The 17,651-nt window shown below is 38.6% G+C and overlaps 1 protein-coding gene across 8 annotated transcripts in view; it reads left to right on the top strand.

Moving 5' to 3' along the window:
- The window catches only part of PPARGC1A (PPARG coactivator 1 alpha), a 713,764-nt gene that overhangs the window by 599,370 nt on the left and 96,743 nt on the right, over window positions 1–17,651 (top strand). For 4 of the 8 annotated variants that reach the window (XM_027544177.1, XM_027544179.1, XM_027544174.1 and 1 more), the window contains one exon: window positions 13,588–13,767. In XM_027544177.1, the coding sequence (XP_027399978.1) occupies window positions 13,588–13,767 (180 nt within the window). Of the gene's footprint in view, window positions 1–7,965; window positions 8,239–8,958; window positions 9,232–9,990; window positions 10,076–13,587; window positions 13,768–17,651 lie in introns of those variants that run through there. The other 4 variants (XM_027544180.1, XM_027544175.1, XM_027544181.1 and 1 more) reach the window with 4 other exon arrangements.

Below are 17,651 nucleotides of genomic sequence, written 5' to 3'. Positions count from 1 at the left end.
AGAGGAATGTAGTATGTCTGAGGCTATTCATTCAGCACTAAGGGACGATCTCTAAGTGGATGGTATTATTTGGCTCTGAAGCACAGATCTTCCTTCTGCTAAATAGGGTCGTATGTACAAAGAAAAGAGCTAAACAGGACAACTGCATAACTCCCAGTGATATATCAACTATTTATCCTGTGATACATCCTGATTTAATATATTTGCTAACAATGCCAGGATAGCATATGTTAGGCATTTGTCCTTCTTTTCTACATCCACATTCTATAGTAACATCTCAGATGATCTTTCTCAAATTAAAAAAAAAAAAAGGTAAGGTCTCCTTTTACCAAATACTATGAGCTTTTTATTTAATGGGCCGAATGCTCTGGTAATAGAAGGCAGGAATGTTACTTTAAGCTCTTGTTTCCATGGACCTTATTCCTATTTACAAAACCCTAAATTTCAGATCCATCCACCCTTCTAAATCTTCTCTCTCTGGGTAACATTATTTCATACCCATTGTAAAACCAAATCACATGTTAGTATGTTAAATTACATCTATATGCAGGCATAAGTGAATAGTCACTATCGTATCAACTGTGTGTTTTTCATCCTTACTATGCAAGCAGGGACCTGATCGTCAGCGTGACTTGTACCGTTTAATAGAGTTAATGATAAACAAGATGAAATCTTGCTATTTCTCTGGGGCAATGACCTGGGCTTTGTAAGATCCTCGGATCTGTAGAAACTGGCCTTCTTATGGGCAATATTCATGAAAGTATTATATATTTCCAGTCCTCATCTATTCTTTTTCTGGAATGGTTAGGAAGTTTAAAGATCCATATTTCTATGAGAATGTGCTTTTACTTTTCCTACACATTCTCCCTGATTTCTAGTTCCTTTGAACAGTGCAACATTTGCATTCACCCTGTGCAAAGAAGCTTTCCCAGTCTCCTGTCTCTGTCAGGGCAGAGACATCACTGCATTTGAGAGTTGACAGGGATCTTAGATATAACTGAATCTGACCACCTCTATCGACAGATGAGGAAACTGAGGCTAGAATCATTAAGTGAACTGCCCAAAGTTGAATTGCAGAACCCATATCCTTCCTACCCTCTTTTTCCATCCTTTCTGGGCTAAATCAAGATCCACAGAGTCACTCGACTTATTAAGAAGACTTGAGCCTCATGTCATCACTTGAAATCTCAAGAATTTGGCCTTGGTTTCATCCCTGTGAACCATCTTCTCATGAAAATTCTTAATGGTCACAATAATGATCACCCAAGTGTAGGAAGAGTAATTTGCAGGGAAGGTCCATAAAACTGCAAGAACACTAATTTGAAGAGGCTGACAGTACAGCTTTCACTCCTGTGGAGATGGTCAGCCTTCTAGGGGAAAGGGGAGGTCAAGGTCTCATGTGACATTTGGAGAACCCAGAATGAGGTTCCTGCCCAAGAACAGGGCTGCAACGTGACAGCATTTACACAGGTGGCTCCACATTCAGGAACAGATTGTGGTACAGAAATTCACTTGCAAGTTGCTGGTTTGAAATTTGGACTGCATTTTTCACACCAGTCAATTTCAGTTGTCTCCTATCAAAGCCACATCTCCAACAGCTCTTCCCTTCTTCCTTCTATAACCGCCCCATCTTATTCCCAGCTGGTAAAAATCCCTTCTTGAGAAATTTTCTTAATACTTTAGTCACACCATTCTAAAAGTATTTACTTTTTTTTCCCCTTGGTATGTGCTTCTGAACACCATTAGATGCAAGAAGGGAGAAAAAAATATGATGAACAAATATAGATGCTTTTGTATAAATAACTGAAATCTCCTTAACTGTACCAAGGATAATTGCATTTTTCAATGGAATGTTTGTTTCACTTAACTGGTGACATTTCAAGTTGACAAACAAAGTGTAGATGGCTATGGCATCTGGGGTCAGTGATTTGGGCCCACCTCTCAGGCAAGCTTAATAGCTGAAAGCTTTCTTTTCCCCAGAATTCAGAGCTCAGAGTGTTTTTCAGGGGGCCAGATAGTAACTTCTCCCAGCCTTGCATCCTGAGTGGAGTGGCTATTAGACTTGATAGGCAGAAATGGCTTTCTTTTAGATATATGATGAATATTGAAGTTTATAGTGGATATCAGAGGCTGTTTCTATTTGTTACATTCCCTGTGTGTTAAGAATGCATAGTTATAAGTCTGAATCTCTATATTTCTTTAAAAAAATGAATAGTTTTATTCTTCTGAATATAAAAGCTGTACATGTTTATCTCAGAAAATTTAAAAATTATAGAAAGACACATATATTCACACATAGAAAAATATAAAAGAACTTATGTCATTGGCCACTATTAATACCTTGTTATATTTTCTCCTTATCCTCTTTGTGCTTCTGTTTTTCTGAGTGTTATTTATATGTAAATTTTTGTGACTATAGTTTCTTCAAATATAATTTTAAACCTTAATATATTTTGAACATTTTCTTATTATGCTATTAAATATATTTTACTACAGTTTTTAATGATAGCGTTGAGTATATATACATACTGAGTATGTCTGTATGAATTGTATATATATATATATATATATATATACACACACACAGTGTTCCATAATTTATTTTGTCAGGGCATTATTGTTGGAGACTTACACTGCTTTCAAGTTTTCAATAATGTAAATTATGTAGCATTGACTATCTCCACACTAAAATTCTTTCCATGTATCCCCCTGTTATTTCCTTAAGATGAAGTTCTAGAAGTAGAATTTTTGGGTCTATGGGGTTGCCCATTTTTAACATTTTTGACACATATTGCCTGCTTGTCCCCTAGAAAAATCTCTGCTCATTTATAATACGACCAGTGGTATTTGACATCTATTTTTTATTGAGCTGCTAAATGCAGAGGTCAGTCTTAGAAGTGGTCTTCTTGGTTAAGAATATTTCCTCAAAAATCCTGTGTCTAGTTGGGATAGCAATAGAAAGTAGGATTTTATACAAGGCATCACAAAATTTAGCTTAGACCTTAAGCTAATTACTTCCTAAGATGAGAATTTATTTCCTTTCTACATCCTCACATTTTTAGGATATATATTTACTCTGCTAGAGTAAATTCAAATGCCAAAGCACTGGGAAAATATACAACAGAAATAAAAGCAAAATAACCAAAACCCTTCCAAGTCTGATCTGGTGGGATTAAAAAAAAAAAAAAAGGAAAAAAAAACTTCACTTATTTAATTCTTCCATCTCAAGAATAGTTGAAAATACAATTTACTTCACTACAATCAAAAGAAGTTAAGCTCATTAGGACCCCAGCTCTAGAAATAAGTACCAAAGGGAACTGCTTGACTAACAATTTTTTTTTCAACTTAATAATTGTGTACCCTAATTTTCTCTGGCCCTCAGGAACTTCAGTTAGGGGATAAAATGTTTTTCTTACTAAGTGAGTTATGTTATTGAGGATCAGTAGGACTTTAACATTTTAAATAATAACATTTAATAAAATAGCATGTGCTTTATATTAAGTTAAAAAAAAATACCAAATAACCCCATTGAACAGTTCTTGTTTAAACAATCAATAACTCACTGTATTTTACATAAATTAACCTGAAATAATTAAGGTAAATGAAAATGTCTGTAAATGCTCAAATACATCAGACGAAATCAGATTTTAACCATCCTTTTATTATCTCTTATCTGTGGGCCTAATTAGCATACTTTTTGCCTTACGTTTAATTTAGTCCAACTGACTGCAATTTGGACTAATTCGTAGGTAATTTTTTGTTTTAGTGTGAGAAGTTCCAAGAGCAGGTTTTGAGATCCATGTTAAAATACGGGCTCAATTGCCTAGAGCTGGTCAGCAGACAATTTCACTGGAGATGAGAGAGAGGTTGCTGAAGTTGTTTATCACCTCTAAGTTTACTGAAAAATAAAATAAATAAATGAATGCTAGGAGGCAATAAAGTTGTCCACTGATTTTCCTCTATTTGTTGCCCGAATATGCTTAGTTCACACTGACATCACCATGGTGGTTTTGTGTAAAATATTCATTTTAGAGTCCTGTAGACTAGGCCCCTTTATTATACCCTGCCCTCCTACCAGCTTCTGTGCCCTGCACAGCCACAGCTTCGAACACGTCCCAGGGGCTCAGAGCACGTGCTCAGACACTGATGTGGAGTTTCAGGATCAATGAGCCCCTCCAGGAATTAAAAGCCAGCAATTGAATGCCTGTTAGTAATGATTAACTTTAAAAATATTAGCCATTCTGGGCAGATCCCTTTCCTTTCTAGGCAGGTAACATTCCCAGGAATGTTGGTTTCCCATTAAATAGACAGTCTCTAGGTTATAAATTTGCCTCAGGGGACTTAGCTGTGCTTTTGATTTGAGAATGAATGTTAACCTTATGTATGAAACTTCAGTCTTCCAAGGAGGATTTTTAGACATCTATATGCTGTTTTTGACTGTTATCTAAAATCCTGGCTCTGTCTTATTTTTCTCAGTTATAAAATGGGTACACAGATCATCTTTATTGGATAGTTTTGAGGACTAATTTATTGAAATGTGCTGTCTAAACTGCTGATCTCAATGTCTAGCCCTTATAAGCTCTGCTGTAGGTTTTCTTCTCCCTTTTTCTTTCTTGAAAATTTTCAGCCTTAAGTTTATTCTTATGTAGTTTATTGTAAACTTAGAAAAACAAATGAAAAAAGATATTTATGCTAGTAGCTCTCTTTACTTCTGAGTTCTCACCTATACATGTAATAATTAGATCAAAACCAACTGTCTTTGTTGTTGTCTACTTGGGTAATTCAGTTTGACTGAGTTTATTTTTTAGATATGGCAGTTGTCTGAAATATGGAGGGGAGCAAAAGCCTGGAATTTGGGGCAGGAGTGGGGATTGAAACCTAAATGTTATGTTCTTAGTTACATTTTTTCCAAAGAATTGAATTAGTCTCTTGAAGGTGTATTTTCTCTTCTGTTATCAACTTTAAGGATAGATCCTCTTGCCTCCACCTATGTTTGAGTCTTGAGAAACGTTAACAGAACTTCTGAGCAGAGAAAATCCATTGGGGTGGAATCCAGGCTCTATGTAGATATGGAACATCATGTGTACTCAACAGATGTTAATAAATACCTCCTTCTATTGTTGAGACAAAATGGGGTTGATTTGGGTGTGCATTTAATGTTTAGTGAAACAACCTTGTACCTAGAAACTGTATATTTTAAGGAGGACAGGAATCTGGATATTGAGGAAAATAGCATTGCTTCTTTCATATCATTCTCCATTTTTAATGTCTGTCATCCCCCAAATTGTAAGTTCCCCTGTGTCCATGACATATGCTGTCTTGGAAGCCCTTACAATACATTGCTGTGGACACAGTAAGGTTTCAATAGATCTTTGTTGATTGAAACCAAACATTTGGAAATTGTGGAGGCAAAATTGATGAAGGGGTAAAAAGAGGGCCGCAGGGAGAAAGGAAGGGAAACAGTCAAGGTAGAGAGGGAATCAAATATAGAAACTTCCTGGGAAAGACCAAGGTTGATGAGTGACTGACAATTTTTGTTTTCCTAAGAAAAGAAAAACTGGACATAAGAGAAATTTTAATCTGAAGAGCTAATTAACCAAATTATAAGAACTCGAAAATATCCCTCTCATTAGTTATCTTTTTGAGACAAAAAACAAAAGATAGTGGAAGTTATTATAATTTGCCCCAAGGATCTAGATAAATTTGTATGTGTATACAGTAATAGAAATTTGCGAGAAAAATTGTGGTAGGCTGTAGTTTATAAATCATTTCAATGTTTTGACTTCTGACTAACCCCTCTTCATGATAGTAAGAAAAAAAAGTATATGTATAATTTTCCATTATTTGTAAGAGGGAGAATGTGCCAGTGAACTGTGTACACACACACACACATATCCACCTTTGGTTTCAGTAGGTGCTGATTTAATTAAGAAAAAGTGGAACTAGGTGGCAAAAAAGACAAACAAGAAAGCCCTGACAACATAATGTAAACAGGTTGAAATATCAAAAGCAATAATACAGAGTATTCCAGTGTAAAGAACTTCTCTAAAAGATTTAAATAAGATTAATATAAATATATGTACACACACACACATATATAATGGATGCCTCGCATTCAGTGAACACGAATAAAAATATCAGAGAATATCACGACACAGGGATCACCTGATGATAATGAATAAACATCAGCTCTTCTTGGTCAAATGACCAATATTATTTCACAGTTGACTGTTTTGAGGGCAGAGCCAATGACCTTTGCCCTGCATTTTAATAATTTACTATAGTTTTACATTAAATCAGAATATAATTGTGAAGAAAATTAGTGTTTCTTTCTGGGGAATGCAGAGTAATGCCACTAATTGCATGTATAAAAGCCTTCCTGAGATTGTATTTTCCTGTTCTTTCTTGATTTAGAAAATTAAAACTACGGTAATTTTCCACTCTTTGTAAGAGGCAAAATGTGCCAGTGAAATGTATTCAGCTAACTTAAAATGTCAATGCTTTTGGCCATCTTTTTATGTCCGGTAATGACAAACTGTCAATTTCATCACATTATTCAGGAATATACTAGCAACTTGTTGCAGATATCAGAGTAAGCGAATTTTTTTAAAGAGTTGTGATCTGAAAGAATAAACAGTCTGATTTTTTTTTTCTTTTTGGGTTGTTTTTTCTTTCACCTTAATATTTGAGTGACTTTTTAGTTAGAGCAAATCACCATTTTTTTCTTGATAAAGGGAAGGACAATAGAGAATTCATTAAGTTAAACTTAGTAGAATAAAAAATTAAACAAATAGTGCTTGAGAATTATTTTTAGATACCTGGGGAACTTTTTTTCAGATAAAATATTATCAAGTAAAAGAATCGAGCTGATTTTAAAAGTATATGGATTTTATTCACAAATACACAACCACGTGTACATCACTCTGGAACTTGGAAGGGTTAAATTGGACCACTGTGGGGTTATGGAAGTGTTTCCCAGAGTTGTCTAGTACCTTGAATTTGTTATGGATTCGATGTGTAGTGTTATTCTAAAACAGTTGCACCTGCGTTAGCTCTCATTGTCTCAGGCTCGAAGCTGAAAAATTCAAAAAATGAAAAAGCTCAAGAAATGAATATTTCTGTTAATAACATGTTGGTATTTTCCCCCGACTCCATGAACATTCTTGATCTCACAGGCAAAATGCACAACCCAGGGCACTAGGGTTGGAATCCAGTGTTTATTCAAAAAGGCACCCTAAGGCAGTTAGAGAGGGAATGCTACATGTATGGGGGAAAAGGCAGCTGGAAACTAAGCTGATCTGGGCACAAACTGCAGTGACTGTCTTTACTAACTTGTTTTCTGAGAACTATGAGAGAAATGGAAATGATTTGAAGGACCCTGAAAGGATGGTATTTTGTTGCTTGTTCTCCTTATATGGAGCAAAGCAAACTGCAGTAACACTTCTCGGGAGCTGGTATTCCCTGCTGCCACGGGGACAGCCGTTTTCTGCGTGGAGGAGTTTGTTTATACCTTAAGAAATATAGTCTGTTTTGTTGATTAAATAAGCAAAAAAAAAAGTCATGCCTCATCCTCTGCTTTCAAACACTCCCCCAATTAGAAAATATCTCATAAAAATGCATCATGTGATACTATCTTGCTTTAGTCCCAAACTGAGTTCACTTGGATGTCTTCAAATTTGAGTCCTGAGGGAGTACACATTTGAGCTAAGAATGTAGTTACTCTGTCATGAAATAGGGAGCTTTGCCATTTGCTTGTTTTGGAAGGAAAATAAATTAAAAAAAGATTGCAGGGGATTTTAGTTATTATATCGCCAGGGCTCTGTTTAGAGTTGGTGGCATTCAAAGCTGGCTTTAGTCACAGCATGATGCTCCAAAAGTCCAAGTGTTCCCTTTCTTTCTTTCTTTCTTCTTTCCGTTTTCTTTTTTTTTTTAAGCGTTACTTCACTGAGGCAGAGGGCTGCCTTTGAGTGACGTCACAAGTTTGAGCAGCTAGCAGCACAGGAGAAGGGAGGCTGGGTGAGTGACAGCCCAGCCTACTTTTTAATAGCTTTGTCATGTGACTGGGGACTGTAGTAAGACAGGTGCCTTCAGTTCACTCTCAGTAAGGGGCTGGTTGCCTGCATGAGTGTGTGCTCTGTGTCACTGTGGATTGGAGTTGAAACAGCTTGATTGGCGTCATTCAGGAGCTGGATGGCGTGGGACATGTGCAACCAGGACTCTGTATGGAGTGACATCGAGGTGAGCTGGGGCTGGGCTCGGCACTGCAGCCAGGACCAAAGCTTCCCTCGCGATGCAAATATTCCTGTGAGGGGGGGAAGGGCTTGGGTTTGGGTGAGGAAAGGAGGCAGAAAAGTAGCCGGGGGCAGGTGCTTTTGGAAGAGAATCTCAATCTTATCTTAACTCCTATAAGTTTGCTATTTTAAGGCGACTCTGAGATACCTTGAACAAATCAAAGCTTAGCTGCTGTCATCAGGATCTGTTGCAGTTAGAAACTCTTTCCATGTGCCTTTGGCTCTGTTTCTACTCATATGCAATATTTATGCTCTAAGATATTGATATGAATCAGAAGCTGAAGTCTTTCCAGTGGTGTTTAGTGGCCTGGTTGGAAAAATGCCATTTCTATTTATAATAAGATGAAGATAAAAATATTAAAATGGATGGACTCAAATCTAGTCAGTTTTGACTCTAGTCCGGATTTTTTTTTCTTCTCTCTCTGTTCATCAGACGGAGAACTCAGAAAATCCTAAATAATCCTGCTGGGCTATTTTAGATTGCTTTTCCCACAGAACACAAAACAACAAAAGCTGATTCCTTTAAAACTCCTCTGTGTGATTGAAAGCTTTGGCCAGCAAAAAAAAAAAAAAAAAAGACCTGCTTTACAGTGCAAGGTTTTCCATTAGCATCTGGGCAGGGAAGCCAATGGTTAAAACTGTCTGTACCACGGAGAGCTGCCTGAAGCCGGAGAGAGAATAGAGTTTATGCAGGACTGTGTGTGGAGCTGCTCGCTGCTTGTGTAAAAATAGACGGCAATACATCAATTCCACAGTCTCTGCTGGCTACAATTCATACATGGGGAGAAAAAAAGCAAGCCGGTTTCCTCGTAATCTCTGGAGTCTCGAGTGACTAGCAGGGGGGGACGGAGGACGGCGGCATGTTTGCATTCAACACAATGGAATGTTCTCGGAAAGTTTGGCCAACTTGGGAAACAAGTGAAACTTTCTGTGGACTCTGGTGAGATGGACCCAAATTGAATTGCAGGGAGGATCTGAGTGGCTAACAATGAATCTGGCAAAGGGCTGGGAGAGCTTCCTCTGGGAAGCTGGGGGCACATAGGGTAAGGGGAGGATCAAGGGCTACACGTGATTTGATTAAATAAGATGTCCATGTGGTACGGCGATACACATCTAAAGTGAAAATAATTTGGCCAAGGCCGTCTGCGAACGCATTTTTCTTCTCTAGCGAGGCATGCCCTGGATTCTTAACTCTTCGCTGGGTTTGCAAATGCTGGCTTCCTCTGCCTTCTCCTGCCTTGGCAGATGTTTTTTTTGCGGATTGTAATTGTTCTTATCTTGTTGTGATTTCTTGGTAAGGTGGGAGAAATATGGATAATTCATATATCCTGTAGCTATTATGTGTCAGGGTTCTAAGTGGCTTCAAAGTCCTGATTGTCTTCGAGTAGCTGGAGTATCCTGTGGGTGGTTGTCTGGCTGGCACTGTGGGTCTCAGCTGCTGTAGTTTCATTTTTCCATCATGTATTATTCCTGATGCCGTTAGGAGTTGATTGAGGAACTAGATCATATGGAAATAGGGAAGATTTATTTTCATCATTGGCATTCCTGCAGTCATATTCAAAGAAGCATCAGAACCATTTAGAACAGGGGCTCTTTAATTTTGTGCTTAGGGAGGTGAGGTCTCGGGCTAATTGTCCAGCCGTGGATTGAGTTGTCGGTCCGTCGGCTGAGACCGGCCAGTCACTTCTCTGTTGCACCGGAGGCAGCAGGCGGCTAGCAGCCCAGCCTTGGTGGCAGCAGCCCTGGGAATCACCTCCGCCAGGCTCAAATATTACGAGCAGCAGGTAGTGGAAGCCGCTTTCATTTTTTGAATCATTAATGTTTGCTGTCATCTTAAAACGTATGATGCCCTTTTGCACATAATGACAAGACAGCACGTTGGTTAATAAAGGCCTATATCACTGTAGCTACTCGGAGTCCCCAGTGTTTCGCAGTTTAATGAAGGTGATGTCCAATAAGGTTACTAAGATTGATAGAGACAGTTCTGATGACATACACTCCACTAAGACTGTCACTCTTTACTGACCGCTGCGCTCCCCACTCTCCCCTAATTTTTTTTAAGAAGTAAGATTCTTTTTTCGTTAGTATAATTAATGTGGCCAAGTCCACTCTTTCTGCTCTCCTTCTCTTTAAAATTTACCATCAATGGCACAAAAACCTCCAAAAGGTTAATGGAGAATTATACTTAATTATAATGATTCATTATCATCAGTGCAGTTAAGCTAATTTATTGTCTGCTCCTTAACTAAGAGAAAAGTCTGTTGGGGTGAAATAACGTACAATAATTAGCCTTTTGTGTTTAGTGACTGATTTCTCCTTTTAAATCTTATTATAAAATTAAGGCTGCGGTTGTGAAATAGCTGTCATAGTTGCAGAGAGGCAGTAGAATGTGTCTCTGTAAATTGCCATAAAGCACACCTGTTACAGATGTATAGGGAAGCAGTAAATACCAGCGTGTCAAATGAGGACAGTTACAGGGCTCGGACTGTTAAGCTGGCATCATCCAAAGACCAAATATAAATTAATAACAGGAACACTTGCTACCACTAATGTGTTTTAGATTATCAGGATAATGCCACATTCAGAAGTCTTGATTTTATTAACACGTCAACATTGGAAAGAGCATCTACGCACATTTTTCAGCCATAACAGAAAAGCAAAAATGAGAGAAACTGACAGAGGAAAGGAAAGAAATATGTGAATGACATCAGAGTAAAATACAAAAAAAAAAAAAAGATCTGTCTTTTCAATGATTTTAAAAGTTACTGAAAAATACATATTTCTGAAAGGTTGAAGGGTTTTGAAGAGGCCATGCCTGTAGAGGGCTGTTAGAGAGACAGCAAGAAGCTGTCCACCCAATCAGTGTCAGCATTCCAAGACATGGGTTCTAGAGTGTGCTATCCAAAAAAGGAATTTAAACCAAATGCACAGATCGTTTGTTATCTAACTTATTTTTTTATTTTCTTGTTGTTTTTGCTTTTTATTTTAAAGACTCTCCTCCAATCCTAGCAGTTTTTGTACCACTGAAAAAGTTTTCCCCTTGTCTCTGGATTGGTCATGTTGTAGAAGAGTTAACCGTGTGTATGTGTATTGTATTTGGAGGACAAGCAGTGAGCAAGTGTAGAGACTGGGACGTGTTACACCCATAACAAAACATGAACATTGCACCAGAACAAAACCTTCTCTTCAGCCTAGCTTACTTATAAACCTAGTTTAGTATACTGACCTGTAACTTTGGGATAACTCCAATAATAAAAAAGGAAAGACCAATAAAATGATAAGGAAAGAGTTGCAATGGAGGTGATTGCTCTTCCTTGGCATTACTTTTGTGCCTGCCTTTCAGGATCTCTCTGGGGCCTGGTGGTCTTAGGGAGGAACTGCAGGAATGTTCAGGCTCCTCCCAGCCTCCCCTTACCAACTGCTGACTCCATTACCCAGTACCTACTTCTCAGCGTGGTGCTTACGATCACACTGCTGCATATGACCCGTGTAATGTAGCCTGCCAGGGATGACAGGGGCGCGTGAGAAAAAAATCTGCATAGAACTTATTTTATTCAAAATCTAAATGTCAAGCAGCATCTTCAGCTTCATGCCCAACTGCTGACTGGATAGGAACAACTCCCCAGCATCTCTCCTGACCTTGGAAGGGCGGGCCGTGAGGTTGACACCTGGGAGGGTGTGCCTGCCGACTGAGACCCCTCGGCTTGCAGGTGGGTTAGTCGTTATAGCTCTGATATCACCAGACCCCTGCAGTAAGCAGTTTCTGCAGGGTTCTTCACAGATTGCAGTGCTGTTAGTGGTCAGATAGCCAGTTCGAAGTAGAAATCCGCCTCTTTGGGAAGAGGGTCCACTTTCTCAAAAAGCCACCACAGGGGACAGTTAACAGACCACTTACTGTATGCAAGGAGGTGACAAGCAGCCCAGCCACAGTAGAGGGTATTTTAAGCCTCTCACTATATTGAAATCATTTTTTAAAACTCCAAAGAAAAAAATCATTCTTTTGAATTCACTTAGAGCAAAATATAAATGTTGAAGAAAAATAAGATTGTTGTGTGGTAGAGTGGTTTTTCTGTTCATACATCAGGTGATCCCAATTGTATACATCCATCCACAGACCCACATGTGAGCACACAAGACTTGCTAGTTACACGTAGTGAAAGATACAATGATAATAAGAAATGTGATTTCTGTCCTTCATCTCAAGGGACTTATTTTTGATCTGTTTAAGAGGAAGTTCAGAAGCTCATGAAAAGTCAAGTAAGAGTAAAAGATTTAAATACCAATTCAAGAGAACCATGGACACGTTAAAGGACTCTGCATCATTAGGTGCTAAATGAATTATATGGATTATAATAGTTAAAGGGAGCATAAGTGGAGAGTTTTCCTGGTATAGTTCTTATTTTTTTCTCATTTAGTAATCATTTATTTTGTTTCTCTTGTGTGTGATGGCAATTCCAAGGTGAAATCAAATTTATAACTTTCCCTCAAAGAGCTTCCCTGATGGCTTACATGGTAAAGAATCCTCCTGTAATGCAGGAGACCTGGGTTCAATCCCTGGGTCAGGAAGATCCCCTGGAGAAGAGAATGGCAACCCACTCTACTATTCTTGCTTGGAGAATCCCATGGATAGAGAAGCCTGTTGGGTTAAAGTCCATCGGGTTTCAAAGAGTCAGACAGGACTGAGCAACTTTCACTCAAAGTGCTTATACTCTGGGACTACCCTGGTGGTCCAGTGGATAAGACTCCATGCTCCCCATACAGGAGGGCCCAGGTTCAATTTCTCGTCAAGGAACTAGATCCCACATGCCACAACTAAGAGTTTTCATAACACAAGGAAAATATCCCGCATGCTGCAACAAAGACCTGAAGAGCCAAATAAATAAATCCTTTTTTTTTAAGAGCTTATTCTCTTTTTAAAAAGAGTGGAGTGAAATTTTGCATATAGTTAACCAAAAAGCAATTTGAAACTTAGTACATGCTATCAAAGAGGTACAAACAAATCTAAATTTATTTCTAACTGGACAAATCAGACGACTTCATGGAAGCATGGCATTTACCATGGATTTGGAGGTAGAGTTTGGGATGGAATGGTTCTGGCAAAGTATCCTTTGGGAGCAAAGGGAGTTAAAGAGTCTAGGATGTTTTTGGCTGGGGACTAAAACCCTGGAAACCAGCTTTGGTGGTGTTGTTGAATTAACCAGGCTTAATTCCTATCACATGCTATTACAGTTTAATAAATTCCTGCAGTTAATGAAAGTGTTTTTTTTTTTTTTTTTTTTCTCCCTGCCTCCTGCAGTGTGCTGCTCTGGTTGGTGAAGACCAGCCTCTTTGCCCAGATCTTCCTGAACTTGACCTTTCTGAACTAGACGTGAACGACTTGGATACAGACAGCTTTCTGGGTGGACTCAAGTGGTGCAGTGACCAATCAGAAATAATATCTAATCAGTACAACAACGAGCCTTCAAACATATTTGAGGTAAGGACAGCCCTTCGGGAAAACTAATTTCTCATTGAACTTGGTTTAGGCCATGCTAACATGATTATTGGCCCGAAAGCATAATGGGTTCTTGCTTTGCTGTCACCAAAAGACTTTTTAATCATCGTTAGGTACTTCCTATTTTGTGGAAAAACAATATTTGGAAAACTAATGGCTTTTTTTTTTTTTTTTTTTTGAGAATTAAGGCCCTGAGGACCCATAACAGAGTGTATCAAACTCTGTTGAAATATTAAGAGATTGTGAAAGAATGAATGACAAAGAAGAGTAAATGACTAAACCTGTTTTTTTCCTGTCTATTTCCCACAGAAAACAGTACCTAATTTGAAATGTAAAAGAATGCATTTCCATTTAACCAAAGGGTTAGGTCTACCTTTACTTATTTTACAAAGTAGGTTTATAAAATAGTAGACAGGGTTTTTGTTTTTTTTTTTTACTATTATATTTTGATCATAACTCTGATTTCTTTATATTATGGAAACTTCTACACCCAACTACTCTGGTATTTACTTATAATTTAGTCAAAATTAATTTACCTTTCAGTAGTGAAAATTACCTCCCAGACTCTAGACTCTTTATTATAAGCCTACCCTATAATAAAGAATGTTAATCTGCACCTATTAAAGTGTTACTTTGAGAAAAGAAGTTCTTTCTCACAAGATCAGTGCTCATTTACTTGAAAATGAATGATCACTTATGGAGAGAAATGAAGTGGTCACTCTAGCAAGTAAAATGAGTTAGGATTGTCGAATCAACTAGTTTTCAGTGTCGCAACCTCTGGCGCCACCATTCTCATGCAATATTTTCTACCTACCATGAGCCAGGATTCATACTAAGTGCTATAAAATTATTTTTTATCTACCAGCAGAGACACTTCTTACACTTCAATATTGTTTGGTTGAAATCTCGAGTCATTAAGAAAACCAATTTTACAATATTTATTGAGTTTTTCCAGCACCCAGCACATAAAAGGCACTGAATAAATGTTTATTGAGTCATTAAGAAAACCCATTTTACAATATTTACTGAGTTTTTCCAGCACACAGAAGGTGTTGAATAAGTGTTTCATGAGTAGTGAGTGACGGATGAATATGGTAGATTCAGCACAGTAATAGTAATAACAAAGTGGCCAACATCTTGGAACACTTTTGCTTTACATATGTCATCACGCTCGTCCCTCAAAACAACCTGTTATTGTTTAGGTACTATTCTTGTGATTCTCATTTTACATATGCTGACAGTGAGTTTAACAGAGGCTAAGTGATTTTCCCCAAATCACACCATTGACACAGACGTGGGATTTGAACCCCAGGTGTATCTGACTTCAAAGTCTATTATCATTGATTAAAAATAGAATACCTGAATTTGGGTGACAGCCATCCTTTACAAAGACATATCAAGCTGCTTCTTTGCTCAATATATTTAAAAATAGAACAGAATCTTTGCTTTCAGTGTTGGTTGACATGGAAGCAGGTATATGGCTGGTGCGCTGAGGTGGCTGTAGATTCTGTCAGCGGCTAAGATTTTATAATACGTCTGGAGCATTAAGTGGGTCTTAGAAGAGTGCTTAAGGTAATGGAGTTAAGGCTGGGGAGGAGGAATCAGGTGGAGGAAACACTGAGGGTTTGTGGTTAGTTATACTTTCCCAGGCTTCTCAGCCGGGTCTCGGAAAGTTCATGTGAGGACTTGGCTGGTTCAAACTGGTAAATTGAACATTCCTCATTCAGTACACTTGTCAGGTTACAGGCCCATTTTAAGTCATGCTGCATTAAATAAACAGTACTTTTAAAAATGTTCATCTCCATAGACCTCTTATCTAAAAATCGGCTATTTCATATTGGGTGAATGCCATGCATTTTGCAGAGGATGGTTAGGGAATAACTAAAATGGTGTGTGTGTGTGTGTGTGTGTGTGTGTGTGTGTGTATGTGTGTGTGTGTGTGTTGGAGGGGGTGGTGGCATGTAGTTGGTGCCTCCCTGGTGGGCTGGTTGCAAATACAACCTTTTCTGTGACCTGTGTCCCTGAATTTCATTTTGTGACACCTGGATGAGGTACTTCCCATTAACATTTTCAGAGGACTTGGTTTGGCAACTAGTTAGATATCTATGGATGCTGTATCTACATGCTGCTGTTGCTAAGTCACTTTAGTCATGTCCGACTCTGTGTGACCCCATAGACGGCAGCCCACTAGGCTCCCCCGTCCCTGGGATTCTCCAGGCAAGAATACTGGAGTGGGTTGCCATTTCCTTCTCCAAGGCATGAAAGTGAAAAGTGAAAGTGGAGTCGCTCAGTCATGTCCGACTCTTTGCGACCCCATGGACTGCAGCCTACCAGGCTACTCTGTCCATGGGATTTTCCAGACAAGAGTACTGGAGTGGGGTGCCATTGCCTTCTCCAAGACACCCCTTTTGTTTTCCTATGTAACTTTCTACCACTGACAGAATTGTTTTCAACACTCAACACAAGGTTTATTCATTTAACCTGTTATTAGGTCATTTTAAACCAGTGGTTCTCAACCAAAGGCAATTTTGTCTACCTGGGGACATTTAGTATTATCTGGAGGGATATTTAATTGTCAGGACTGGGGGCAGGGGGATGCTGCTGGCAATTAGCAGATAGAAACCAGAGATGTTGTTTAACATTCTACAAGGCACAGGATGACTCCCTACAACAAAGAATCATTTGACCGCAAATGACCACAGTGCTGAGGTGGAGAAACCCTGTATTTAAAAAAAAAAATAGTTACTCGCAATTTTTAGAAAACTCTAAAGATGAATTGGTCAGATTTCTGAGAGAGAAAATAAAGTTAAGATACAGGATACAAAGACTTAGAAGCCATATAAAATTATTGAGATGCAGGGCCTCAGGAGTGATACGTCAGAAATTCTCTTAGTGGCAGACAGCAAAAACGTGACTGTATATATAAGTCCCCATAACATTTTCTCTGATGTCACAAAACCCATTCTTCTTTGTGGATTAGAGGGTAATAAGGCCATGTGTGGCAGCACCGCTACACCCAGCAGCATTCTCAGCATTTGTATAGAGAAAAAATGCCTCTACTCTTTACCTTCTAGTGTTAAACTCGGACGTCTTTTGTATAACGGAAAAAGAAAAGTGTGTTTTGAGCATAGGTGGAATTCTAAACCTGTGTTGTCCCCTGTGAAGAAGCTCTGTAGGCAACAGAATAAATAACCCTTGAACGGCTACAGCTTTGCACGTTGCTTCTCCCAAAGCTGCGTCACCCCAGGTATTCCCAGCGCCTGTGACTTTAAGCCTGTCACAGCGGACTTTCACCGGTGCTCGCTCACTCTCCTCCTGTTCTCAAAATCCTGCCTCATCACATTTGTGAAGGCCTTGTGCTTGAGCAAGCCCAACAGTCATGGTCTCTGCCACCTCTGATCTGCCAATAACAAGCATTATCTACCTCGGATTCCCAGAATAAAATAAGGCACTGAGTCGTTCAACACTTTTCCCTGACTCAAATAGCACATTGATGACACTGCTGGAAACTGGCCACAGGGCTTCTGAATTCTCATCAAAGCAGGAAGAAAGAGGGTATTTAAGAGTTACATTTAGTACTGCAGAATATTTAAATGTTGGGAATAAATAGAAATTTCTTCCTTTGACCTTTTCCATACATTTGAGTCTAAGGTTAATATTTATGTAACGTAAGAAGAAGAAAATAAAGGAATGAAATTGAATGTCCTGATTTGGGAAACAGTGAGTTTCTGAACGGGAGCAGGGTGAGCATACACGCAATTGTACATGCTGGTTGAGTAACTGGGCACACAAACAGCGATCTCTGCTTGCACAACCTGTGTTTGGATGTGTAAATGCAGGTGACCAGGTATGATTCAAAAGCCATT

Source organism: Bos indicus x Bos taurus, chromosome 6, assembly GCF_003369695.1.
Source record: "Bos indicus x Bos taurus breed Angus x Brahman F1 hybrid chromosome 6, Bos_hybrid_MaternalHap_v2.0, whole genome shotgun sequence".
Taxonomy (NCBI): Eukaryota; Metazoa; Chordata; class Mammalia; order Artiodactyla; family Bovidae; genus Bos; species Bos indicus x Bos taurus.
Note: the sequence above shows the minus strand (reverse complement) of the source record. Positions and strands in the feature narration are given on the sequence as shown.